The sequence below is a fragment of the Ovis aries genome, chromosome 26 (genome assembly GCF_016772045.2).
Source record: "Ovis aries strain OAR_USU_Benz2616 breed Rambouillet chromosome 26, ARS-UI_Ramb_v3.0, whole genome shotgun sequence".
NCBI lineage: Eukaryota > Metazoa > Chordata > Mammalia > Artiodactyla > Bovidae > Ovis > Ovis aries.
Window position 1 is genome coordinate 22,035,974 of NC_056079.1, and position 20,532 is coordinate 22,056,505.

A 20,532-nucleotide genomic window follows, 5' to 3' on the forward strand; every position below is an offset into this window, starting at 1 on the left:
TGGTAAGACTGTATAAACTCAAGAAATGAGATATCAAATATGTGCCATCTACATTGAACAATATGGACACAGTTATGTTCTCTTTTAGCATTGAAAGTAGCGTAATTCTCATAAGTGATATATTTTAAAATGTGTGTGCAGAGGGCAGTTCAGGAATTATTGCTCTTCCTCTGGAACCTAGGAAAACAAGATTTTAAAAACGAACCAGACTCACTGAAACACAGACTATGGCAATGTGAAGTTGTATCTTACAATTTATGACTGTATATGTTCCAGATATTTATGGAAGAGAATGAAATGTTTAAAGGAATTTAAAAATATATTTTGTTCCATTAATTTTAACATTTATTTTCAGATACAGATTTGCATTTTAGAAAGCCTAGACTGTTATCACCCACCAGAGACATAGTATCATGGTAATTAACACACGAGATTCTATACCCAGATAACTGGCTTCAAATACTTTGTTATTTATTAGCCGCATGATTTAAAGCAAGTGACTTATACTCTCCTTGCTGAAGTTTCTTCATGCGTAAAACAAGAATGATAATAAATAATACCATTATTAGTTGAGTACTGTAATTACAATGTGGAATAAATAATAAAAGTAAACACTGAGTGCCCTTAGCAAAGGCTAGTAGGCCCTGATTTAATCATTTTCATATATCGTCTAATTAATTCTTTATGAGAAGCCCACAGATTAAGTATTATTACCCTGTTTACTGGTGAGGAAGTCATGATACAGAGATGCTGAATGGCTTGCCTAGTCCAGAAGCCAGAGTTTGGCAGTCTCACTATTTGAATTTAAACAGTCAGGGTTCACTGAAACAAGCACTTTATTTCTTGACTCTCCTGGGTGAATTTTAAGTTTCATAAGTAGGTAAGCTCATACATGTAAAGTATTTAGAAGTTTACGTGCATGTCCAGCATTGACTAAGTGCCAGCAAATGTTAATTGCTTTTCCTAGTACTGCTCTTTTCTACTACCGTTTAATAGTTCAAACCTTGAGAGAATGAATATCAAGAGCAGAAGTGCCTGGTGTACACACGACCTCTTACAGGTACATCTTCTCACCAGTACTTTTTATTAGAGAAGTCTCTATCGCAACAGCTTGTTATTAGTAACATTCTCTCTGTTTTTTCTATACTGGGTTTATTGTTTGTCTGACTTCCTAGATAATGAACTCCATGAGAGAAGAAAGTTGGTCTCCTCTGTTTCTGTTTTATACACAGCAAAGAGCTGGACACATCATAGGCCCTGAGTAAATATTTATGATAAACAAAGGTGAACACAATGGAAATAAGAATAGTCATTTTTCCCTTAGTCACTTGTATAGATTATAACAAAATCATTGAAATGAGAACATAGTGCTTTATTTCTCTATGACCATTAACAAGGTGACAAGCAGGCCCTTGTCTTAAAAAATGTGGATGTAAGAGAATCGTAAGTGAGGGTTCTCAGGCCCTCTTAATGGGACAATTGCCATTCCCCTGGGTCTCCTACCTGCTATGTCTAAAGAGAAGCATAAGAAGGAAAGTATATTTCTTAGCATCAAAGCAAGGATGCAGGTGGTGGAAAAGAGCTGACTTCAATCAAGAAATTGTTCTTTCTCCAAAAGAGATATTTACATTAATGTACCATGCAGAATAATATAGCACCTATGGAACTTTTTACCCTTATAGACTTGTCTGTCTTATGCCTATTTGAGAGTTAATACCACCATATGATTTTCCCCCCTTCATAATCTCAGCAAGAATAAACTCCAAGGGATATTGGTACATATATTTAATATCTGAAACTAGACACTAGCTTTCAAAGATCTGGAGCACAGAATTATAAAGGATCATGAAGAGGGACTATTTTAAAAGAGTGAAAAACAATGATTTATTAGTAGAAGTTATTTTCTTATATGGAGATCTTTGGGGAAATGAGCACAATAAATGTCAAATTTGGTAAAAAGTAACTTCTTGATACTAATTTTCATCTAAGAATGTGTTTGTAATCAGATTTATAAATTAAGATTTCTTGAAATAGTTGCTATTAGTTTTATCATATATATTTTTTAATCACATGTGTATATTTTAATTAATTGTGTTGTACTTAATATACAGAGTGTATATTGTATAAAAGGTCATAGTATGGACCTAAGGGGCATAAGCCATGGTTCTAATCCCAAAAGTTTTCATTGGGGTGATATATAACACAGAAATGATACTGTGACTTGTCAGTGAAAACAATGCTCTTACATGCATTGCATTTTGTCTGTGAAAAATGTTACTCAATTTTTATTAATTTCACCTGATCACATTTTAATAAATCTGTATAACATATCATATTGATATCTACCTGAATACCTGTGGAGAATTGTTCATGACCTCTGATAGCTATATGTTTATAGTATAGTCAGTAAAACGATTGCTGTTTCTATTATAGTAAAATTTTAATCTGGATATAAAATTTTAATTCAGAGGGGAAGATTGGTGGAATCATGTAATGAAAAGGAAAGAATGCCAGGGATAGAACCTCAATTGGATATCGGTGGTTAGAGTAAGAGAAGATTGATATGTTGTAAACAAAGAGATGCAATGATTAAACTTTCAATCCTAACCCAAATCTCTTTCTCTGTTAGATCAACTTAAATGCTTATTGCCTTTTTAAAATGAACTTTTCTCTCATCTTAAAATATTTAATAAAAAATATCTATTTTAATATACTTACATAATCCTTGTATATTCTAATGATTATGCTCTTATGCTATAGATCACAAATATTTATGTTTAGTAATTCAAATAAGAGCACATAGTGTCATCAATTTTAAAAAATCCTAGTAGTCATATATATTATATAATAAAAATATTAAAATATATGAATGAAAATGCAGCTAACCTATTTTTACAATGTTTTGAACTGCAAGGTGCTTTATAGGCTTCTGCTTTTTCTGACATTCAAATTAATTTCATTTTTTAAAAACATAGGCAACATATATTTAATTCTGTCAGTTTAAAATAAAATATTTTTGTGCTTTAGTGAGCCATCCTCTTTGTGCAGTTTCCTTACTGGGCATGATTATTTGCAAACACTCCTTACTCCACAACCATATTGTTAACAGAATTTGAACATATCACTTGAAAGGAATGATGGAATTAATTAAATATACATATATTTTCAAAAATGAATGTCTGCAGCATAGAAACACGGATGCAAAAAGAACTAGGTTTATTTTTAACTACAGATAACACACTTTTGATTTGTGCCAAAAATAAATGAGTTGTGATGAGACAGGATGAAAAATTGGCATTGTTCTGTACAACTATGTCTCACTTTTGAGAACACATCTGTTCTTGAAAATGTAGAAATTTACTTTTAAAAATTAAGCCTTAGTTTAGACATACTAACAAAGTCCACTTTTAAAGGAAAATTTGTGTGTGTGAGTGTGTGTTTGTGTATCTTTCCTTAGTGCTTTGCATCTAGTCAGAAGGGGAAAAAATAGCTTTAGAAAAAAATATATAAAATCTTACGTATATTCGAGTCACAAATTTCAAATTCTGTTCTCAAAAGAGTTTTTATATGATACATGTATGAAAGCATTTTATTTACATTGACATAGAGATGACAAACCACTTACATGTTAAGGATGACCTTGGGAGAGATTTTCATAGTTTCAATATCTTGGGTACAGGCTCCATGAAGACAGGTATTGTTTTATATTTTGATCCCTGAAATGTCCCAAGCCTGTACTTAATATATTCTCATTATTATCAAAGTATTTTTGTTCAATGAATAAATGAATGAACTATTTGTAAATGATTACCGTGCTTGTTTTAGGCCATAAAAATATGAGAGTAGCCAGTTGTTAGTTACTTGTCTGAGGCGGTGGCAATAGCCTAGTACATAGATTTCTAAAAGAGTGATATTGTCCTTCAAATAAATTATTTTACTGTTGAGTGCTAAATTGTGATAAAAGTAAACATCTAAGCAAGATTATTTATGCTAAAAGATAAGCTATCTTACATTCTCTTGTTCTATATACCTCCTTTCTTAAATCATCTTATGATTTAAAAATCATTCCTACTTGAGCTAGATACATAAGGTAATATCAATTTTGTTATGATGATTAATTTGTCCCTTCAATAAACATTTAGTAAATGCTTTCCTTCAGCAGTAGGCCAGGTAGTGGGAATAAAATTTGTCAACATGACTGCTATGGTTCTTGTCCCACGGACATTTCCTCTTGTGACAGAAGCAAATTAAAAACAAGTAAACACATGCATTAGCAAAATAAATATGTCTTGGGATAAGTGCTCTGAACAAAATAAGTGGAGACTGGGAGTTTGAGGATTGAATGAATCTGTAGTTGCAGTGATCAGGGGAGGCACTTTCAAGGAGGAAATATTTAAGCTTAAACCTGAAAGTTGCAAGTTCAGCTTAAAAAGGGACCTCCTCATTTCTACAGAGTTTAAAATATTTCCAAAGGCAGGTCTCTATGCCAATGGAAGGGCGAGAAAAAGAGGGTTACTACAGCAGTGATGTATGATAATCAGTAGTGTCGGAAATGTTTGCACCAAGTAGTTAATTCCTGTTTATCCAAATGGAAACAGTCCTATTATGTCAAATAGTTATTTTGAAGCACCCTTCTTATTTTGTATTTTTCAAACCGTATTTGGGGTGTTAAAAGAGCTGCTTAATATAAAACAAAAAATAGAATTTTGATAATACCCAAACAAGTGCAATATAATTTTATATATAAAATCTTGACTATATTTCTATTTTTTATTTGATTTCTTTATTTTATACATGTTTCCCAGGATAGTCCACTGGTCTTACAGTCTGACAGGAATGTAACAGTGAATGCAAGAAATCACATGGGGCAGTTAACTGGACAGCTGACAGTAGGTGAGTGCTCTGGGGTAAAGATTGCTCACACCATCTAACTCCATTTAAAGCTCTGTGGTTGTTTAAATTGGGAAAAGCAAAATATATTCTTTCTCTAATATATTATTTCTCTCAATATGTAGACAGTCCCATACAGCCCTATTAGCTTTCACAGGATTTGATTTGTCATAGGCTAGTTAAGGTCATTGTTACTCTTGTCAATGTGTTAATGTGAGACTGAATTACATATATTTTGCTCTTATTACTCTTGAATTATGAAATGCACCGTTTTCTAACAAATATCTACCTAGTATATTAAATTATAGTAAATAGGCTTAAATAAACATGAAATGCAACATCATTTATCTTTTTTCTAAATAAATAATTTACTAAATATTATCTGCTTGTATAAATTAGAAATGACATAATAATTGAATAAACTTAACATTGACCAATTATAAATTTGATGTTGAAATTATATATAGTTAAGGTTTAGAGGCTTTAGAAGTTGTAAATATGTTTATGATAAAGTATTACTAATGTTTTCTCATTGTCAAAAATTTAGAGATTCATATTACATGGCATTGTTATTTAACTTAATTCCTATAGAGGAATGGGAAATTGAGTCAGATATAATTATGTAAAACAATACAAAGACTTGATTTTTGTTTAATTGCTAATATATTTTTGAAATATTGTATTTTTCTGTGGGAAAATTACCTAATACTTATTGATATTATGTGTATGTGATAGTATATTATAAAGACTAAACTGCAATTTGGGGAGCTAAGTTAAGACTAAACTGCAATTTGGGGAGCTAAGTTATCTTTACCTTGATGAGAAAATAATTATCATTTAAAGCAAATGTATATTTCCAGTATTTCTGATTAAATTACCCAAGAATATGACAATGAAATGTGAGATTTATAAACTTGAGCTTAATTCTGTCTACTTATTTCTAAGTATATGAAATAATTTTTGTTATGTATTCACTTTGATGAAGCCAAAAGTAAAACTTACATTGTGAAATTTTTGTATTCCAAAAAATATATAGTTAAATTTTATTTAGAATTGTTTAATTTATTTTGCTTTTACTTTACACTATAAATATGGTCAGTAGATATCTATCAATTGCTATAATTTGATAGTATTTTGTGGTATGATATCAATTAGAAGGGGCTTCCCAGGTGACACTAGTGGTAAAGAATCCAACTGACAAAGCAGTAGACACAAGAGACAAGGGTTCGATCTCTGAGTCAGATAGACCCCTGGACGAGGAAATGGCAACTCCAGTGTTCTTGCCTGGGAAATCCCATGAACAGAGGAGCCTAGGTGGCTGGAGTCCACGGGGTCACAGAGTCAGACAGACTGAGCGTTCGAACGCACGAACACACACACACATCTATGACAAAGGGGAGCTATAGGCTAATGGACTAAAAATCAGAGAGAAGAAATATATCTATCGACACAAAAGTGATTCAAAGGCACCAGGTACTTCGTTTAAATGTTCATGTCAATTAACTATTGCTATGTTGGAACTACAGAAACAGGCCTAAAGTTTTTTTTTCTTTTAATGTAGAGAACTGTTAACCTAGAATAGAACTTTATTTTGCACTCTTTTCTAGATTAAAAAAAAGAAAAAGGTCCTTAGTGGAAATGCCAACCTGTAAATTGAACCCACAGAGACTACATACCAATGTTGACTGTCAAATACAATCACTACGTAACTAGTGCACTGCCTGTGGAACAAATTGGCTGTTTGATTATATGAAGGATAATCAAATATCATTTACATTTCACTGCCTGCTTTCCTGCAGGAAACATAAAGAATGATAGCATTGGACTTATGTTTTCAACCACTGTTCTAAGTTAATTTTAATATAGAATCGATACTTGCCAGTTATGTATGGGAAAAGAGAGAAGAATGGAGAGAGAGAGAAGGAGTGGTGGGCTGGGGAGAAAGATTAAGCTTAGTTTTAGCTGAAGCAAATCAATAAGGTAATGATACACCAGCATATTTCTGTGGCTGGAAGCACACTCTTTCGAGTGAGGCTTAAACTGAAAACTTTTAATATCCTGCTCCTCTGGGTGTCCTGTTGATGACCTCCATCTTTCCACCACTTTGTATTTCTCATTAACCATACAAAAAACAAAGGAAGGCTAGATAAAGGGGAGTCGGGGAGTCAAACCATATAGGACTCCAAAAAATTTTATCTCTTGGAGACTCAGTTTTCTCATCTCTAAAATAGAGATAAGGACATTTATTTAGACCTGTACGTAAGAATTGGGGAAATTTCAGTGTCTGCAAATCTTAGAGAATTATGTTGCTAATCTGTTATTATTTGTATGACATTGTTTGTAATTTTTGGTGTCACTTGAGTTACAAATACATGTTAGAGTGTGAAAGATCTCATGATGCTTTTCTGTCCATTACGTCTGGAATTTTAGTTGGGGAATACATGTTGTATTGTAATACTGTTGCAAAGATATACCACAAAACACATCACAGAAAGTGTGCCTGATGTGTGGATGATGCTTTAATCATGTCAGGATAAAATTATCTTTAGGTATAATCTGAAGAGATATTCAGACATATTTAAGTAAGGTATTCAATCACTGTTCATTTTTAATCATATTGAGATAAAGTAACCATTTTAAGCGTCTTTCCTTATTTCCTTTTTTTCCTTAATTTTTCAGTTTTTATTTAGGGACATGGTCCTAGGCATGGTCCCATATGTATAAATATGTATACATATATACACATACACACATACATACATACATGCATATATATGTATACATATGTGTGTGTATGTGTGTGTGTTTGTGTGTGTGTGTGTATATATATATGAAGTAAAAGTGTTAGTCACTCACTCGTGTTCAACTCTTTGAGAACCAATAAAATGTAGCCTGCCAGGCTCATCAATCCATAGAGTTCTCCAGGCCAAGATATTGGAGTGGGTTACTATTGCCTTCTCCAGGGGATCTTCCTAACCCAGAGACAGAACCCAGGTCTCTGGCATTGCAGGCAGATTCTGAGCCACTAGAGAAGCCCATCTATCCATCTCTCTCTCTCTCTCTCTCTCTCTCTATCTATCTATATAGAGAGAGAACCTGCCTGTCAGTGCAGGAGACATGAGTTCAATCCCTGGGTTAGGAAATTCCCTGAAAAAGGAAATGGAAACCCACTCCACTATTCTTGCCTGGGAAATCCCATGGACGTAGAAGCCTGGCAAGCTACAGTCCATGGGGTCACAAAAAAGTCAAACACGGCTTATTGACTAAACAGCCTCCAATTAAAATAAATAAATTTATATTAAAAATAAATAAAAGTAAACTTTCACATTCAAAAAAAACAATATATGCCAGTTCAGGCATAATAAAAACTAAAACTAAATATTTTACCCTTGGGTAAATTTTTAAAAAGACAAAATTTGTGTGTGCTTGAAGTTCCAGGCTTTACGTAAATTTCTGATAATATCAGAATCTCCCCACAAAGTTTGACTTTAATATTTTATGACCTTCATAATATAGTTGAAGACCAATGAACTCAAGGTTTCTTCCTACAGATTTCTCTTCTTAGAATAAAGCTGAAAGAGAGGTATAAGATTATTACTGGGAAGTGGGTAAAGAAAGTACAGGATCCCAGAAGTTCAGGCTCCTTGAAGGAAAAAAAGAACTTAATTCTCAGAATCATTCTCCAAGTCAAATTCCTGTTTATTCAATCTGTAATTCCTATGTTATCAGGTAATTCCTTTTTTATATGAGAGGAAAACTGTCTGATTTTAGGTGTTACATGTTCATATATGTTGATAGTATGATACTTTATATTTTTCAGAACATTTCAATCAAACAATGTAGATAAAATATGTAAATCATATACTAGAATTGTGAAACTTATCATAGTCACTCAGGATAATTCATCAATGTGATCTATAAAATAAAAACCATTTCTATAGGCCAATGCTGGAGAAGGCAATGGCACCCCAGTCCAGTACTCTTGCCTGGAAAATCCCATGGATGGAGGAGCCTGGTGGGCTGCAGTCCATGGGGTCGCGATGAGTCGGACATGACTGAGCGACTTCACTTTCACTTCTCACTGTCATGCATTGGAGAAGGAAATGGCAACCCACTCCAGTGTTCTTGCCTGGAGAATCCCAGGGACGGGGGAGCCTGGTGGGCTGCCATCTATGGGGTCGCAAGAGTCGGACACGACTGAAGCGACTTAGCAGCAGCAGCAGCAGCATAGGCCAGTGCAGATGAAATATTGTCATGTAGTTTTTATATAAACATTGTTCAAAATACCGATAACAGTGATAATTAATGCTATGGTAATTAGATTTGCTAAAAATGTAATAACCTTTACCACAGTATAATAGGGATAATTTGTTATCTTTTATTTACCAAAAACATTATATTGATCTATAATGGAAAATACTTAAACTACTCTGGTAAGTAGTTTAAACAATATAATTTTAAGTTTTTTTATTTTTAAATTTTAAAATCTTTAATTCTTACATGCATTCCCAAACATGAACCCCCTCCACCTCCCTCCCCATAACATCTTTCTGGGTCATCCCCATGCACCAGCCCCAAGCATGCTGCATCCTGCGTCAGACATAGACTGGCGATTCAATTCACATGATAGTATACATGTTAGAATGTCATTCTCCCAAATCATCCCACCTCTCCTCTCCTCTGAGTCCAAAAGTCCGTTATACACATCTGTGTCTCTTTCCTGTCTTGCATACAGGGTCGTCATTGCCATCTTCCTAAATTCCATATATATGTGTTAGTATACTGTATTGGTGTTTTTCTTTCTGGCTTACTTCACTCTGTATAATCGGCTCCAGTTTCATCCATCTCATCAGAACTGATTCAAATGAATTCTTTTAACGGCTGAGTAATACTCCATTGTGTATATGTACCACAGCTTTCTTATCCATTCATCTGCTGATGGACATCTAGGTTGTTTCCATGTCCTGGCTATTATAAACAGTGCTGCGATGAACATTGGGGTACATGTGTCTCTTTCAATTCTGGTTTCCTCGGTGTGTATGCCCAGAAGTGGGATTGCTGGGTCATAAGGTAGTTCTATTTGCAATTTTTAAGGAATCTCCACACTGTTCTCCATAGTGGCTGTACTAGTTTGCATTCCCACCAACAGTGTAGGAGGGTTCCTTTCTCCACACCCTCTCCAGCATTTATTGCTTGCAGATTTTTGGGTCGCAGCCATTCTGACTGGTGTGAAGTGGTACCTCATTGTGGTTTTGACTTGCATTTCTCTAATCATGAGTGATGTTGAGCATCTTTTCATGTGTTTGTTAGCCATCCGTATGTCTTCTTTGGAGAAATGTCTATTTAGTTCTTTGGCCCATTTTGATTGGGTCGTTTATTTTTCTGGAATTGAGCTGCAGAAGTTGCTTGTATATTTTTGAGATTAGTTGTTTGTCAGTTGCTTCATTTGCTATTATTTTCTCCCATTCAGAAGGCTGTCTTTTCACCTTGCTTATATTTTCCTTTGTTGTGCAGAAGCTTTTAATTTTAATTAGATCCCATTTGTTTATTTTTGCTTTATTTCCAGAATTCTGGGAGGTGGATCATAGAGGATCCTGCTGTGATTTATGTCTGAGAGTGTTTTGCCTATGTTCTCCTCTAGGAGTTTTATAGTTTCTGATCTTACATTTAGATCTTTAATCCATTTTGAGTTTATGTTTGTGTGCGGTGTTAGAAAGTGATCTAGTTTCATTCTTTTACAAGTGGTTGACCAGTTTTCCCAGCACCACTTGTTAAAGAGATTGTCTTTACTCCATTGTATATTCTTGCCTCCTTTGTCAAAGATAAGGTGTCCATATGTGTGTGGATTTATCTCTGGGCTTTCTATTTTGTTCCATTGATCTATATGTCTGTCTTTGTGCCAGTACCATACTGTCTTGATGACTGTGGCTTTGTAGTAGAGCCTGAAGTCAGGCAAGTTGATTCCTCCAGTTCCATTCTTCTTTCTCAAGATTGCTTTGGCTATTCGAGGTTTTTGTATTTCCATACAAATCTTGAAATTATTTGTTCTAGTTCTGTGAAAAATGTGCCTGGTAGCTTGATAGGGATTGCATTGAATTTGTAAATTGCTTTGGGTAGTATACTCATTTTCACTATATTGATTCTTCCAATCCATGAACATGGTATATTTCTCCATCTATTAGTGTCCTCTTTGATTTCTTTCATCAGTGTTTTATAGTTTTCTATATATAGGTCTTTAGTTTCTTTAGGTAGATATATTCCTAAGTATTTTATTCTTTTCGTTGCAATGGTGAATGGAATTGTTTCCTTAATTTCTTTTCTACTTTCTCATTATTTGTGTATAGGAATGCAAGGGATTTCTGTGTGTTGATTTTATATCCTGCAACTTTACTATATTCATTGATTAGCTCTAGTAATTTTCTGGTAGAGTCTTTAGGGTTTTCCATGTAGAGGATCATGTCATCTGCAAACAGTGAGAGTTTTACTTCTTCTTTTCCAATTTGGATTCCTTTTATTTCTTTTTCTGCTCTGATTGCTGTGGCCAAAACTTCCAGAACTATGTTGAATAGTAGCGGTGAAAGTGGACACCCTTGTCTTGTTCCTGACTTTAGGGAAATGCTTTCAATTTTCACCATTGAGGATAATGTTTGCTGTGGGTTTGTCATAGATAGCTTTTATTATGTTGAGGTATGTTCCTTCTATTCCTGCTTTCTGGAGAGTTTTTATCATAAATGGATATTGAATTTTGTCAAAGGCCTTCTCTGCATCTATTGAGATAATCATATGGTTTTATTTTTCAATTTGTTAATGTGGTGAATTACATTGATTGATTTGCGGATATTGAAGAATCCTTGCATCCCTGGGATAAAGCCCACTTGGTCATGGTGTATGATCTTTTAATGTGTTGTTGGATTCTGATTGCTAGAATTTTGTTGAGGATTTTTGCATCTATGTTCATCAGGGATATTGGCCTGTAGTTTTCTTTTTTTTGTGACATCTTTGTCAGGTTTTGGTATTAGGGTGATGGTGGCCTCATAGAATGAGTTTGGAAGTTTACCTTCCTCTGCAATTTTCTGGAAGAGTTTGAGGAGGATAGGTGTTAGCTCTTCTCGAAATTTTTGGTAGAATTCATCTGTGAAGCCATCTGGACCTGGGCTTTTGTTTGCTGGAAGATTTCTGATTACAGTATCAATTTCCGTGCTTGTGATGGGTCTGTTAAGATTTTCTATTTCTTCCTGGTTCAGTTTTGGAAAATTGTACTTTTCTAAGAATTGTCCATTTCTTCCACGTTGTCCATTTTATTGGCATACAACTGCTGATAGTAGTCTCTTATGATCCTTTGTATTTCTGTGTTGTCTGTTGTGATCTCTCCATTTTCATTTCTAATTTTATTGATCTGATTTTTCTCTCTTTGCTTCTTGATGAGTCTGGCTAATGGTTTGTCAATTTTATTTATCCTTTCAAAGAACCAGCTTTTGGCAATATAAATGTTAATTTCAGCAAAATAATTCAGGTTTTTTTATAGCTCTTAGCCAATTTTGATCAAGGTATGGAATTCTATATTGCTTTTTCTTACATTCCCTTACAGGTATTGCTTATCTTTGGTAAAGTAATAGCTAAAAATAATAAGATATTTTTTCCATCTCTTACACCTTTTGTCATGAGTCTGTAGTTGGTGGATAAAAATAAAAGGATAAACTGAAAAGTTGAACAAGGAATGACAGTAGTAGATAGAACTAGTTTTTGTTCCTAATTATTTTTCTCCTGTAGCTCCCTTATTTAAATCCCAGTCACAAACAATGATGTTTGAGAAACCCAGAATGGCTGTTAATGGGGTCCTGTGTCATAAACAAGTTCCATAATGCCATGTCTACCATTATCCCAGTAAAGTATTAAGACTAATTGTGTATTAAATAATTATAATGTCATCGTCCTAAAATTTACTTTTCGAATGTGCCCAAATTCACAATTCAAATGGAATGTCATATGTCATCATAATTTTACTTGTTTAGCACTCAGTACATTTAGAGAATCAATTAACTCCTAGGAACGACTAGCTATTATCGTTGGATCATTTACTCATCTTTGATATTCTTAAATCCGTTTATCAAAAATCAGTGACATAACCAAATTATATAAAAACCTTAATTATAATCTACCAATATAACACCCTATTTTTTTCTTTCTTCTATACTTCTTCAATGCTCAGAGTCATGGTTGACTCTATGGTAATAAGAGAGAATGTAATTTGTAAGAAGTTAAACAAAATATTTACATTTAGTGCTGCTGCTGCTGCTGCTGCTGCTAAGTCGCTTCAGTCGTGTCCGACTCTGTGCGACCCCATAGACGGCGGCCCACCAGACTCCCCTGTCCCTGGGATTCTCCAGGCAAGAACGCTGGAGTGGGTTGTCATTTCCTTCTCCAATGCATGACAGTGAAAAGTGAAAGTGAAGTCGCTCAGTCGTGTCCAACTAGTAGCGACCCCATGGACTGCAGCCTACCAGGCTCCTCTGTCCATGGGATTTTCCAGGCAAGAGTACTGGAGAGGGGTGCCATTGCCTTCTCCGATATTTAGTGCTAGTTTTCTTTTAACGTTTCAAATTTTGAGGCTTAAACACCATATAATAATGAAAATGGTTATTAACAGCTTCTGCAGCAGGGTTGATTCTGTGATTTCTTCTGAAAGAGCTTGCCTTCATTGCTGAAGGGGATTTATGAAAAGGCCCATCAGGTAGTAGGACATATAAGCAGTCTCTATGCCCAGACAGAGGTGTCTGCACCCATCCTTTGCCTTTTCCAGGGGCTGTCAATCAGCTATGCACTTAAAAATCAAATATGTTTTATTCATATCTAGAGAAGATACATTGAAGAAGGGACTGGCTACCCACTCCAGTATTCATGGGATTCCCTGATGGCTCAGACAGTAAAAAATCTGTCTGCAATGCAGGAGACCTGGGTTGAAAAGATCCCCTGCAGGAGGGCATAGCAACCCACTCCAGTATTCTTGCCTGGAGAATCTCATGGACAGAGAAGCCCGACAGGCTAAAGTCCATGGGTTACAAAGAGTCGGACATGACTGAGCAAGTAAGCACAGCACACCTCAGAGAAGATAACCTTGATAAACAAACTTACACATTAATTATGGTTCTGTAAGGAAAATATTTTTAGTTGATTTGTTTTCTTACCATTTTGAGTAAATAGATACAAATGAATGCAGTCTATAGGACAAAACAAATATTTTTGAAATATATTAAGTGTGTAAGGATACAAGTAAAAATGTATTAATTAAATTTAGTACATTATTTGTCCATAGGAAAGCCATTTGTATCCTATTGATTACTTGAACTGTGTTGACCTTCCCCGTAATAAAGGTGTAAAGGGGAATGTGACTGATGGCATGATCCCACTATATTTAAGGAGAAACATATAAGCTTCTTATAGGAAACCAGATATTCTTCTTCACATACACAGAATTAAAAAGTATACATTGTTTAGTTGAAAGAAAACAAGATGATATAGTGTAGACTATTTTTAGCATCTATATCAAAAGAAGCATTGGGTGTGCTAATACCCTGGCAAAATGCTTTAAAGAAGGCTGAGCTCACAATAGCAAAATGCTGTTATATAAAAGCATTATAGGGAGCAAAAACATAACATGTTTACCAGTTCAACTTAACTCAGTTATAAGAAAATAGCTTTATCTGCAAGAGATCATGTGTGTGTGTTTTACATATTCCTTAAATGACATGCACTTACACCTGGGTTTGTTATTGATCAGAGAAAGTAAGAAGCCAAATCCTTAGTGATTGTTACTGGATCTTTTCACTTAAGAAATAAAGTGAATCAGTGATAAAGCTGACATCCTTCAGTAAAAACTGAAAACACTAAGTTTCAACTATGTTGATGTCTCTGCCTACCTCAGTACATCCAAGACAGACAGACAGACAGACAGACAGACAGACAGACAGACAGACAGACACACACACACACACACACACACACAGCAACAGGCCTCCCACAGAACTGGTATATGGAGAGTACTGGGAATCAGTCCTACTACTGCATACAGCAGGCTTGTTTGACACAGCAGCATTTTATTTCATGCAATTAATTACTTATGCCACAGGTTAATTTGTCTTGAAGCTTTTCCAAAAATCATGGCAAAATAAAAATGCAGTAACACAGGCAGTGAGTAAAATAACATATTTTTTTTTTGCAGTAGCAAATCCAAATACAAATTTATTGTGCATATGTTATATAGAACAATAGCTTAAATATGTTTATAATGAGTTTAAAATAACATAATTTTAAGGAAAATGTTACTATTAAGAATTTAATGTACACTAATGCATATTAGATTGTCAAAACCACTGAGCATGTTTCTAATGTTCCACAAACTTATGCTATACATCTGAAAGTCTCACAATATCAGACACAAAATATGCTTGCCAGAAAGGCATCCTAATGTGACTAATTATTAAGATGTTTTAGAAAACCAAAAAAATCAGCCTATAAATTTAAAATTCTCTTTAAATTATAGGAATATATGGATTTTCACTAATACTATTGTGAATCCAATCATATGAATTATATATCACATTGTTGTAGAAGAGTATGTTGACCTAGAAATCATAATTTTCTCATAAACTAGTTTTAGAAAGAAATTATGTTTTGATAGTTAATAACATAGATTCAGGGGCCAACCTAATCCTAGGTGTGTCATTTCCAGCTCTGTGACCACATGCAAATTACTCCGGGCAATCTCTCCAGGCATCTGTGAGAATCACACAAGAACTAATGCAGTAGATGTGAGAATGAAATGGGTGAATATATGTGAAGTGCTTGGAACATTTCCTGGAGCAGGGTATGCATTCTGTATATGTTAGTAACTGTAAATTTTATTTCATCTGCCTGTAACTAATTCTGTGTAGTTGACCAAGCCTCTCAAGTTTATTTTCCTTATCTATAGAAGGAATATTATTTGAGATTGTCTCCATGGTTCTTTCCTATTCCAAGCCTTAAAGTGAAAAAAAAAATTTTTTTTATGTTTAGAGAACTTAATTGATAAATCCTCTGGTCAATTAACTTCCCCACACTCCTGATAAAAAATGACATATAATTTGATTATTGACATCTTAGCCCCAAATTATATGCACATATTTTTCATGGAAATGGAGAATGTAAATAAGCACAACTAAATCAGCATGTTGTAATTCTTTCATCAGATTTTGGCTTATAAAAGTTTGTTTTTTATTGAAAGTTAATCCACAAAATAATTCAACAAGTGCCATCAGCTTGTTTTTGTCTTTACTAAAAATCAGCATGTTTTGTCCCTAAATGAATAGAGAAAAATGTAGATGAGGGTTTTATAATAAATATTTAAAGACCCCTAAAGTGACATGTAATCTTGTGTTAAAGCAATTACTGTGAACACCTGGGAATCGCTTAATTGACTGCAGATGGTGTAGGACATGTAAAAAGTAGAAGGTTACAGATTATTCTCACGTACCAAATTTATGTTTTCTGTCATTGACTCATTTTTTTAACTTAGAGTATACTGTAATAGTCTGGGACAACTTAATAAGGATGAGTATTTTATGTAAAATAAGTTGTGCAAACCTTGAAGAGTGGATCCACAAAACATTTAGGAATAACTTTGCATGTACATTTTAAATGATTAAATACATTGTTGAATTTTTTGTTCATTATTAAAATTCATTCATTCATTTACATTAATTAAACTAGCATTAATTTATCAGTTTAGGAAATAAATGCCTCTGATATGAGGGAAAAGATGGCATCCCTGGAAATTAGGACCCCAAATCAGTGTAACTCAGGTATAAAAAGAGTTATAATGCCTGAAGGAAAGACAATGATGTACATGTTTTGAAACATTTTATTACAGTATTTTATATCATGTGTTAACATTCTAAAGCATTATACTACCTTTTAAAGTTAGTGTTTGTATTTAATTTAATAATTTCTCAAGTGTCTGTATATTTAAGAGTGCACCATCGGGTCATACCAAGAATATTTCTTCCTGGAGGACCTAGACCAAGTTCTGAAAGAATGGTCTGGCTAGTCTTGTCCAGCATGTGCCCGCCTCTGTCCTCCTTCTCTTCCAGGGTTTTGATGCCTCAGTCTGAGATCAATCACTGCATTTCTGCCAGGCCATCTCCACTTCACGGTGCTCTGTGCTATGGTACTAAAGCCAGCCCTTCAAGGTGTTGGCCTAGACTTCTCAGAACCAAAGGTTGCTCATCGGCTGGGATTGTCACTGGATCCCAAGGATTTTTTTGACAGGAAAATGTCTTTGAACTTGCTCTCCTTCTGGCAAAACATTTATTTTTCAACATATAGTCTTTGGTAATAATGCTCTTAGTTGTCAAAGAAATAAATCTAGTCTTGAGTATATAGACATGAGAATGGGAGGTGAAATATGGTAATTCTAATCATATTAATAGTCTAAAAATGGCAGACACCTGCATCATAGCACTCTCAGGCCGGTCCATCTCCTTATATAATGATAAACAGAGATAATACAGATATTTTTCAACAAATATAATGCACATATTTGTGAAGTGTTTCTAACTTTGTAATACTGAGGAAAGCACTGAAGAGATGGATTTACATTTAATTCATTCTATAATTATGTAAAACTATTCAGAATATGCCATGACTATAGCTCAGTATTTAAACTTTAATATTAAGCAGTTGTAATACTTTTTTTAAAAAATGATATATTACAGAGCTCATTGAAGGATCTGTGTGCATGGTATATCGTGTCTGACTCTTTGAGACCCTATGGACTGTAGGATAAAAGTAGGATAAACAAAATATTGGGCTTCCCAGGTGGTGCTAGTGGTGAAGAACCTGTGTGCCAATGCAGCAGACACAGAGTTCATGACTTCAATCCCTGGGTCATGAAGATCCCCTGGAGGAGGGCATAGAAACCCACTCCAGTATTTTCACCTGGAGAATCCCATGGACAGAGGCTATAGTCCATGAGGTTGCAAAGAGTCAGACATGACTGAGTGGCTGAAAATGCACACAAAACAGTAAAAGAGTAGTTTCCATTTTCATATTTTAGGTATTTCATTAGCATTATAGCTATATGACTTACCTGGAATTAATGAATCTACAGCTTATACGCTGAGCCCGACTTTGTTTTTAATGAGGCTCCATTTGTGGGACCTCAGAACTGCAGGTGTACTTGAGTTTCATGTATAATTGACTTACAGAACATGCAGTTTTGTGTTGGCATTAAAAATAAACTTGTCTTTGGAAATTTGGTTAATGGGGCGTACAGTTCACAAATGTAAGGCTATGAGACTAATGATCAGCAGACATCTGGTGGTAGGAAGCTAAATAAAATGTAGGGATCCATGTGTACACAGATTATTTACTTCAGTACCAGGGGCCTTACATGACATCTCAGCCAAACCTAGTCTACCAAAGAACAGTACTAATTGCCAGGTCATAGAATAGAGGGAGATAAACCATCAGAGGCCATTATTTATGATGGTCCAGGTCTGAAAACTATTAGCTCTTTTTGCTTAATATTCATTTCATATTATGTGTCTATTTTTATATATAATTTTGGAGATATTCCAAGTAAGATAATGAATCATCAGAAAAATATAGCATGATGGGAAGAGAAAATTGAGTATAAGCATAGGGGAAAAATAGGCCATAGCAATTCTTATTTCCAAGTTTTTATTGGATTTTTATCAATACACTTGTAATGAGGAGACAACATTTCCAAAATCTTTTAAAAGTACCTTAAGATTAATGTCAATCCTTTAATCTGCATTTGTTGGTTAACATATATAATCAGTTTTACAATATTTTCTCACAATATTATCTTTGGATATTTTGTCTTGTATTTGCCTGAAATCAATAATATCCACTCCTATACACTCCTTTTATGTAATGATTTTGGCATGGCTTGTTTTGAATCTTCCATTCTGAGGTCATATGCCTGCTGCTTTGCTTTCTAAATGCTCACGAACACTACAGGCTAATGTATGTTTAACATTCCATCTTCCTTTCCCACCCGCCCCCAAGGAATTAAAGCATGCTGACCTCACCATCTCTCATGTCACAATATTTAGAACAAAATCTCTCATTTTCATTTATATTATCTTGCCATTCTTTATCATTCTATGAATATTACCGAAAATACTTAACAGGCCAGTCATGCAGCTTTTTGGGGAGGGTAGGGATTTGTGGGGCAGGTGATTCTAAAGGAATAAACTTCCTTTCCCCAGGTCTCTGTCTTCTTGAGTCTTCGTGACTGTCTCCTTCCTCTCCTCCCCTGCAGGCTCATTTCTCACCCAGTTTGTGAACTATTTTAATGGAATCAGTAAAACCACAACTCTTTACAAGGAGACTAGTCAAACAAATTTCCCATTTAATCATAGGTATTTTCACATTCAAAGCTCTGAGGAATCAAAACTTACAGTTTAAAAAATTACAAATTTACAAAAATTACAATTACTGAAATAAAAGATACAGATGGTACTGAGTGCCAGAATGGATGCAGAGCTCCTGGAATACCTACACTCTGCTACTGGAAGTGCAAAAAGATCCAGACACTCAGGCAAAGACTGCCTGTGTCCGATCAAATTAACAAGGTCACATGGGTCTTGTTAAATCACTTTTAATAAGATCTGTGGTACAAACACCCTCTTACAACAATAGAAGAGAAGATTCTACATATAGACATCACCAGATGGTCAATACCAAAATCAGATTGATTATATTCTTTGCAGCCAAAGATGGTGAAGCTCTATATAATCAGCAAAACCAAGACCAGGATCAGGCCGTGGCTCAGATCATGAACTCCTTATTGCCAAATTCATACTTAAATTGAAGAAAGTAGGGAAAACCACTAGACCATTCAGGTATGACCTAAATCAAATCCCTTTCAATTATACAGTAAATCACAAATAGATTCAAGGGATTAGATCTGATAGACAGAGTGCCTGAAGAACTGTATATGGAGATTCATGATATTGTACAGGAGGCAGTGGTCAAGACCATTCCCAGAAAAATAAATGCAAAAGGGCAAAATGACTGTCTGGCGAGGCCTTACAAATAGCTGAGAAAAGAGAAGCTAAAGGTAAAAGAGAAAAGGAAAGACATACCCATTTGAATGCAGAGTTCCAGAGAAGAGCAAGCCTTCCTCAGTGATCAATGCAAAGAAAAGGAGGAAAACAATAGACTGGGAAAGGCTAGAGATCACTTCAAGAAAATTAGAGATACCAAGGGACATTTCATGCAAAGATGGGCTCAATAAAGGACAGAAATGGTATGGACCTAACAGAAGCAGAAGATGTTAAGACGAGGTGGCCAGAACACACAGAAAGTGAAAGTGAAGTCACTCAGTCATGTCTGACTCTTTGAGACCCCATGGACTATAGCCCACCAGGCTCCTCCCTCCATGGGATTCTCCAGGCAAGAATACTGGAGTGGGTTGCCATTTCCTTCTCCAGGGGATCTTCCCAACCCAGGGATCGAACCCTGGTCTCCTGCATTCCAGGCAGACACTTTAACCTCTGAGCCACCTGGGAAGTCACACAGAACACACAGAAGAACTATACAAAAGATCTTCATGACCCACATAACCACAATGGTGTG

The 20,532-nt window shown here is 34.9% G+C and overlaps 1 protein-coding gene and 1 non-coding gene across 3 annotated transcripts in view; one reads left to right on the top strand and one right to left on the bottom strand.

Annotated features, from left to right (window-relative positions):
• The window catches only part of SGCZ (sarcoglycan zeta), a 1,131,902-nt gene that overhangs the window by 1,003,540 nt on the left and 107,830 nt on the right, over positions 1 to 20,532 (top strand). For both annotated transcript variants that reach the window (XM_060406930.1, XM_060406931.1), the window contains exon 4: positions 4,806 to 4,893. In XM_060406930.1, the coding sequence (XP_060262913.1) occupies positions 4,806 to 4,893 (88 nt within the window). The remainder of the gene's footprint in view (positions 1 to 4,805; positions 4,894 to 20,532) is intronic.
• Positions 20,394 to 20,465, bottom strand: TRNAS-GGA (transfer RNA serine (anticodon GGA)). Its single transcript has one exon. It is a non-coding gene; the product is annotated as a tRNA-Ser (tRNA).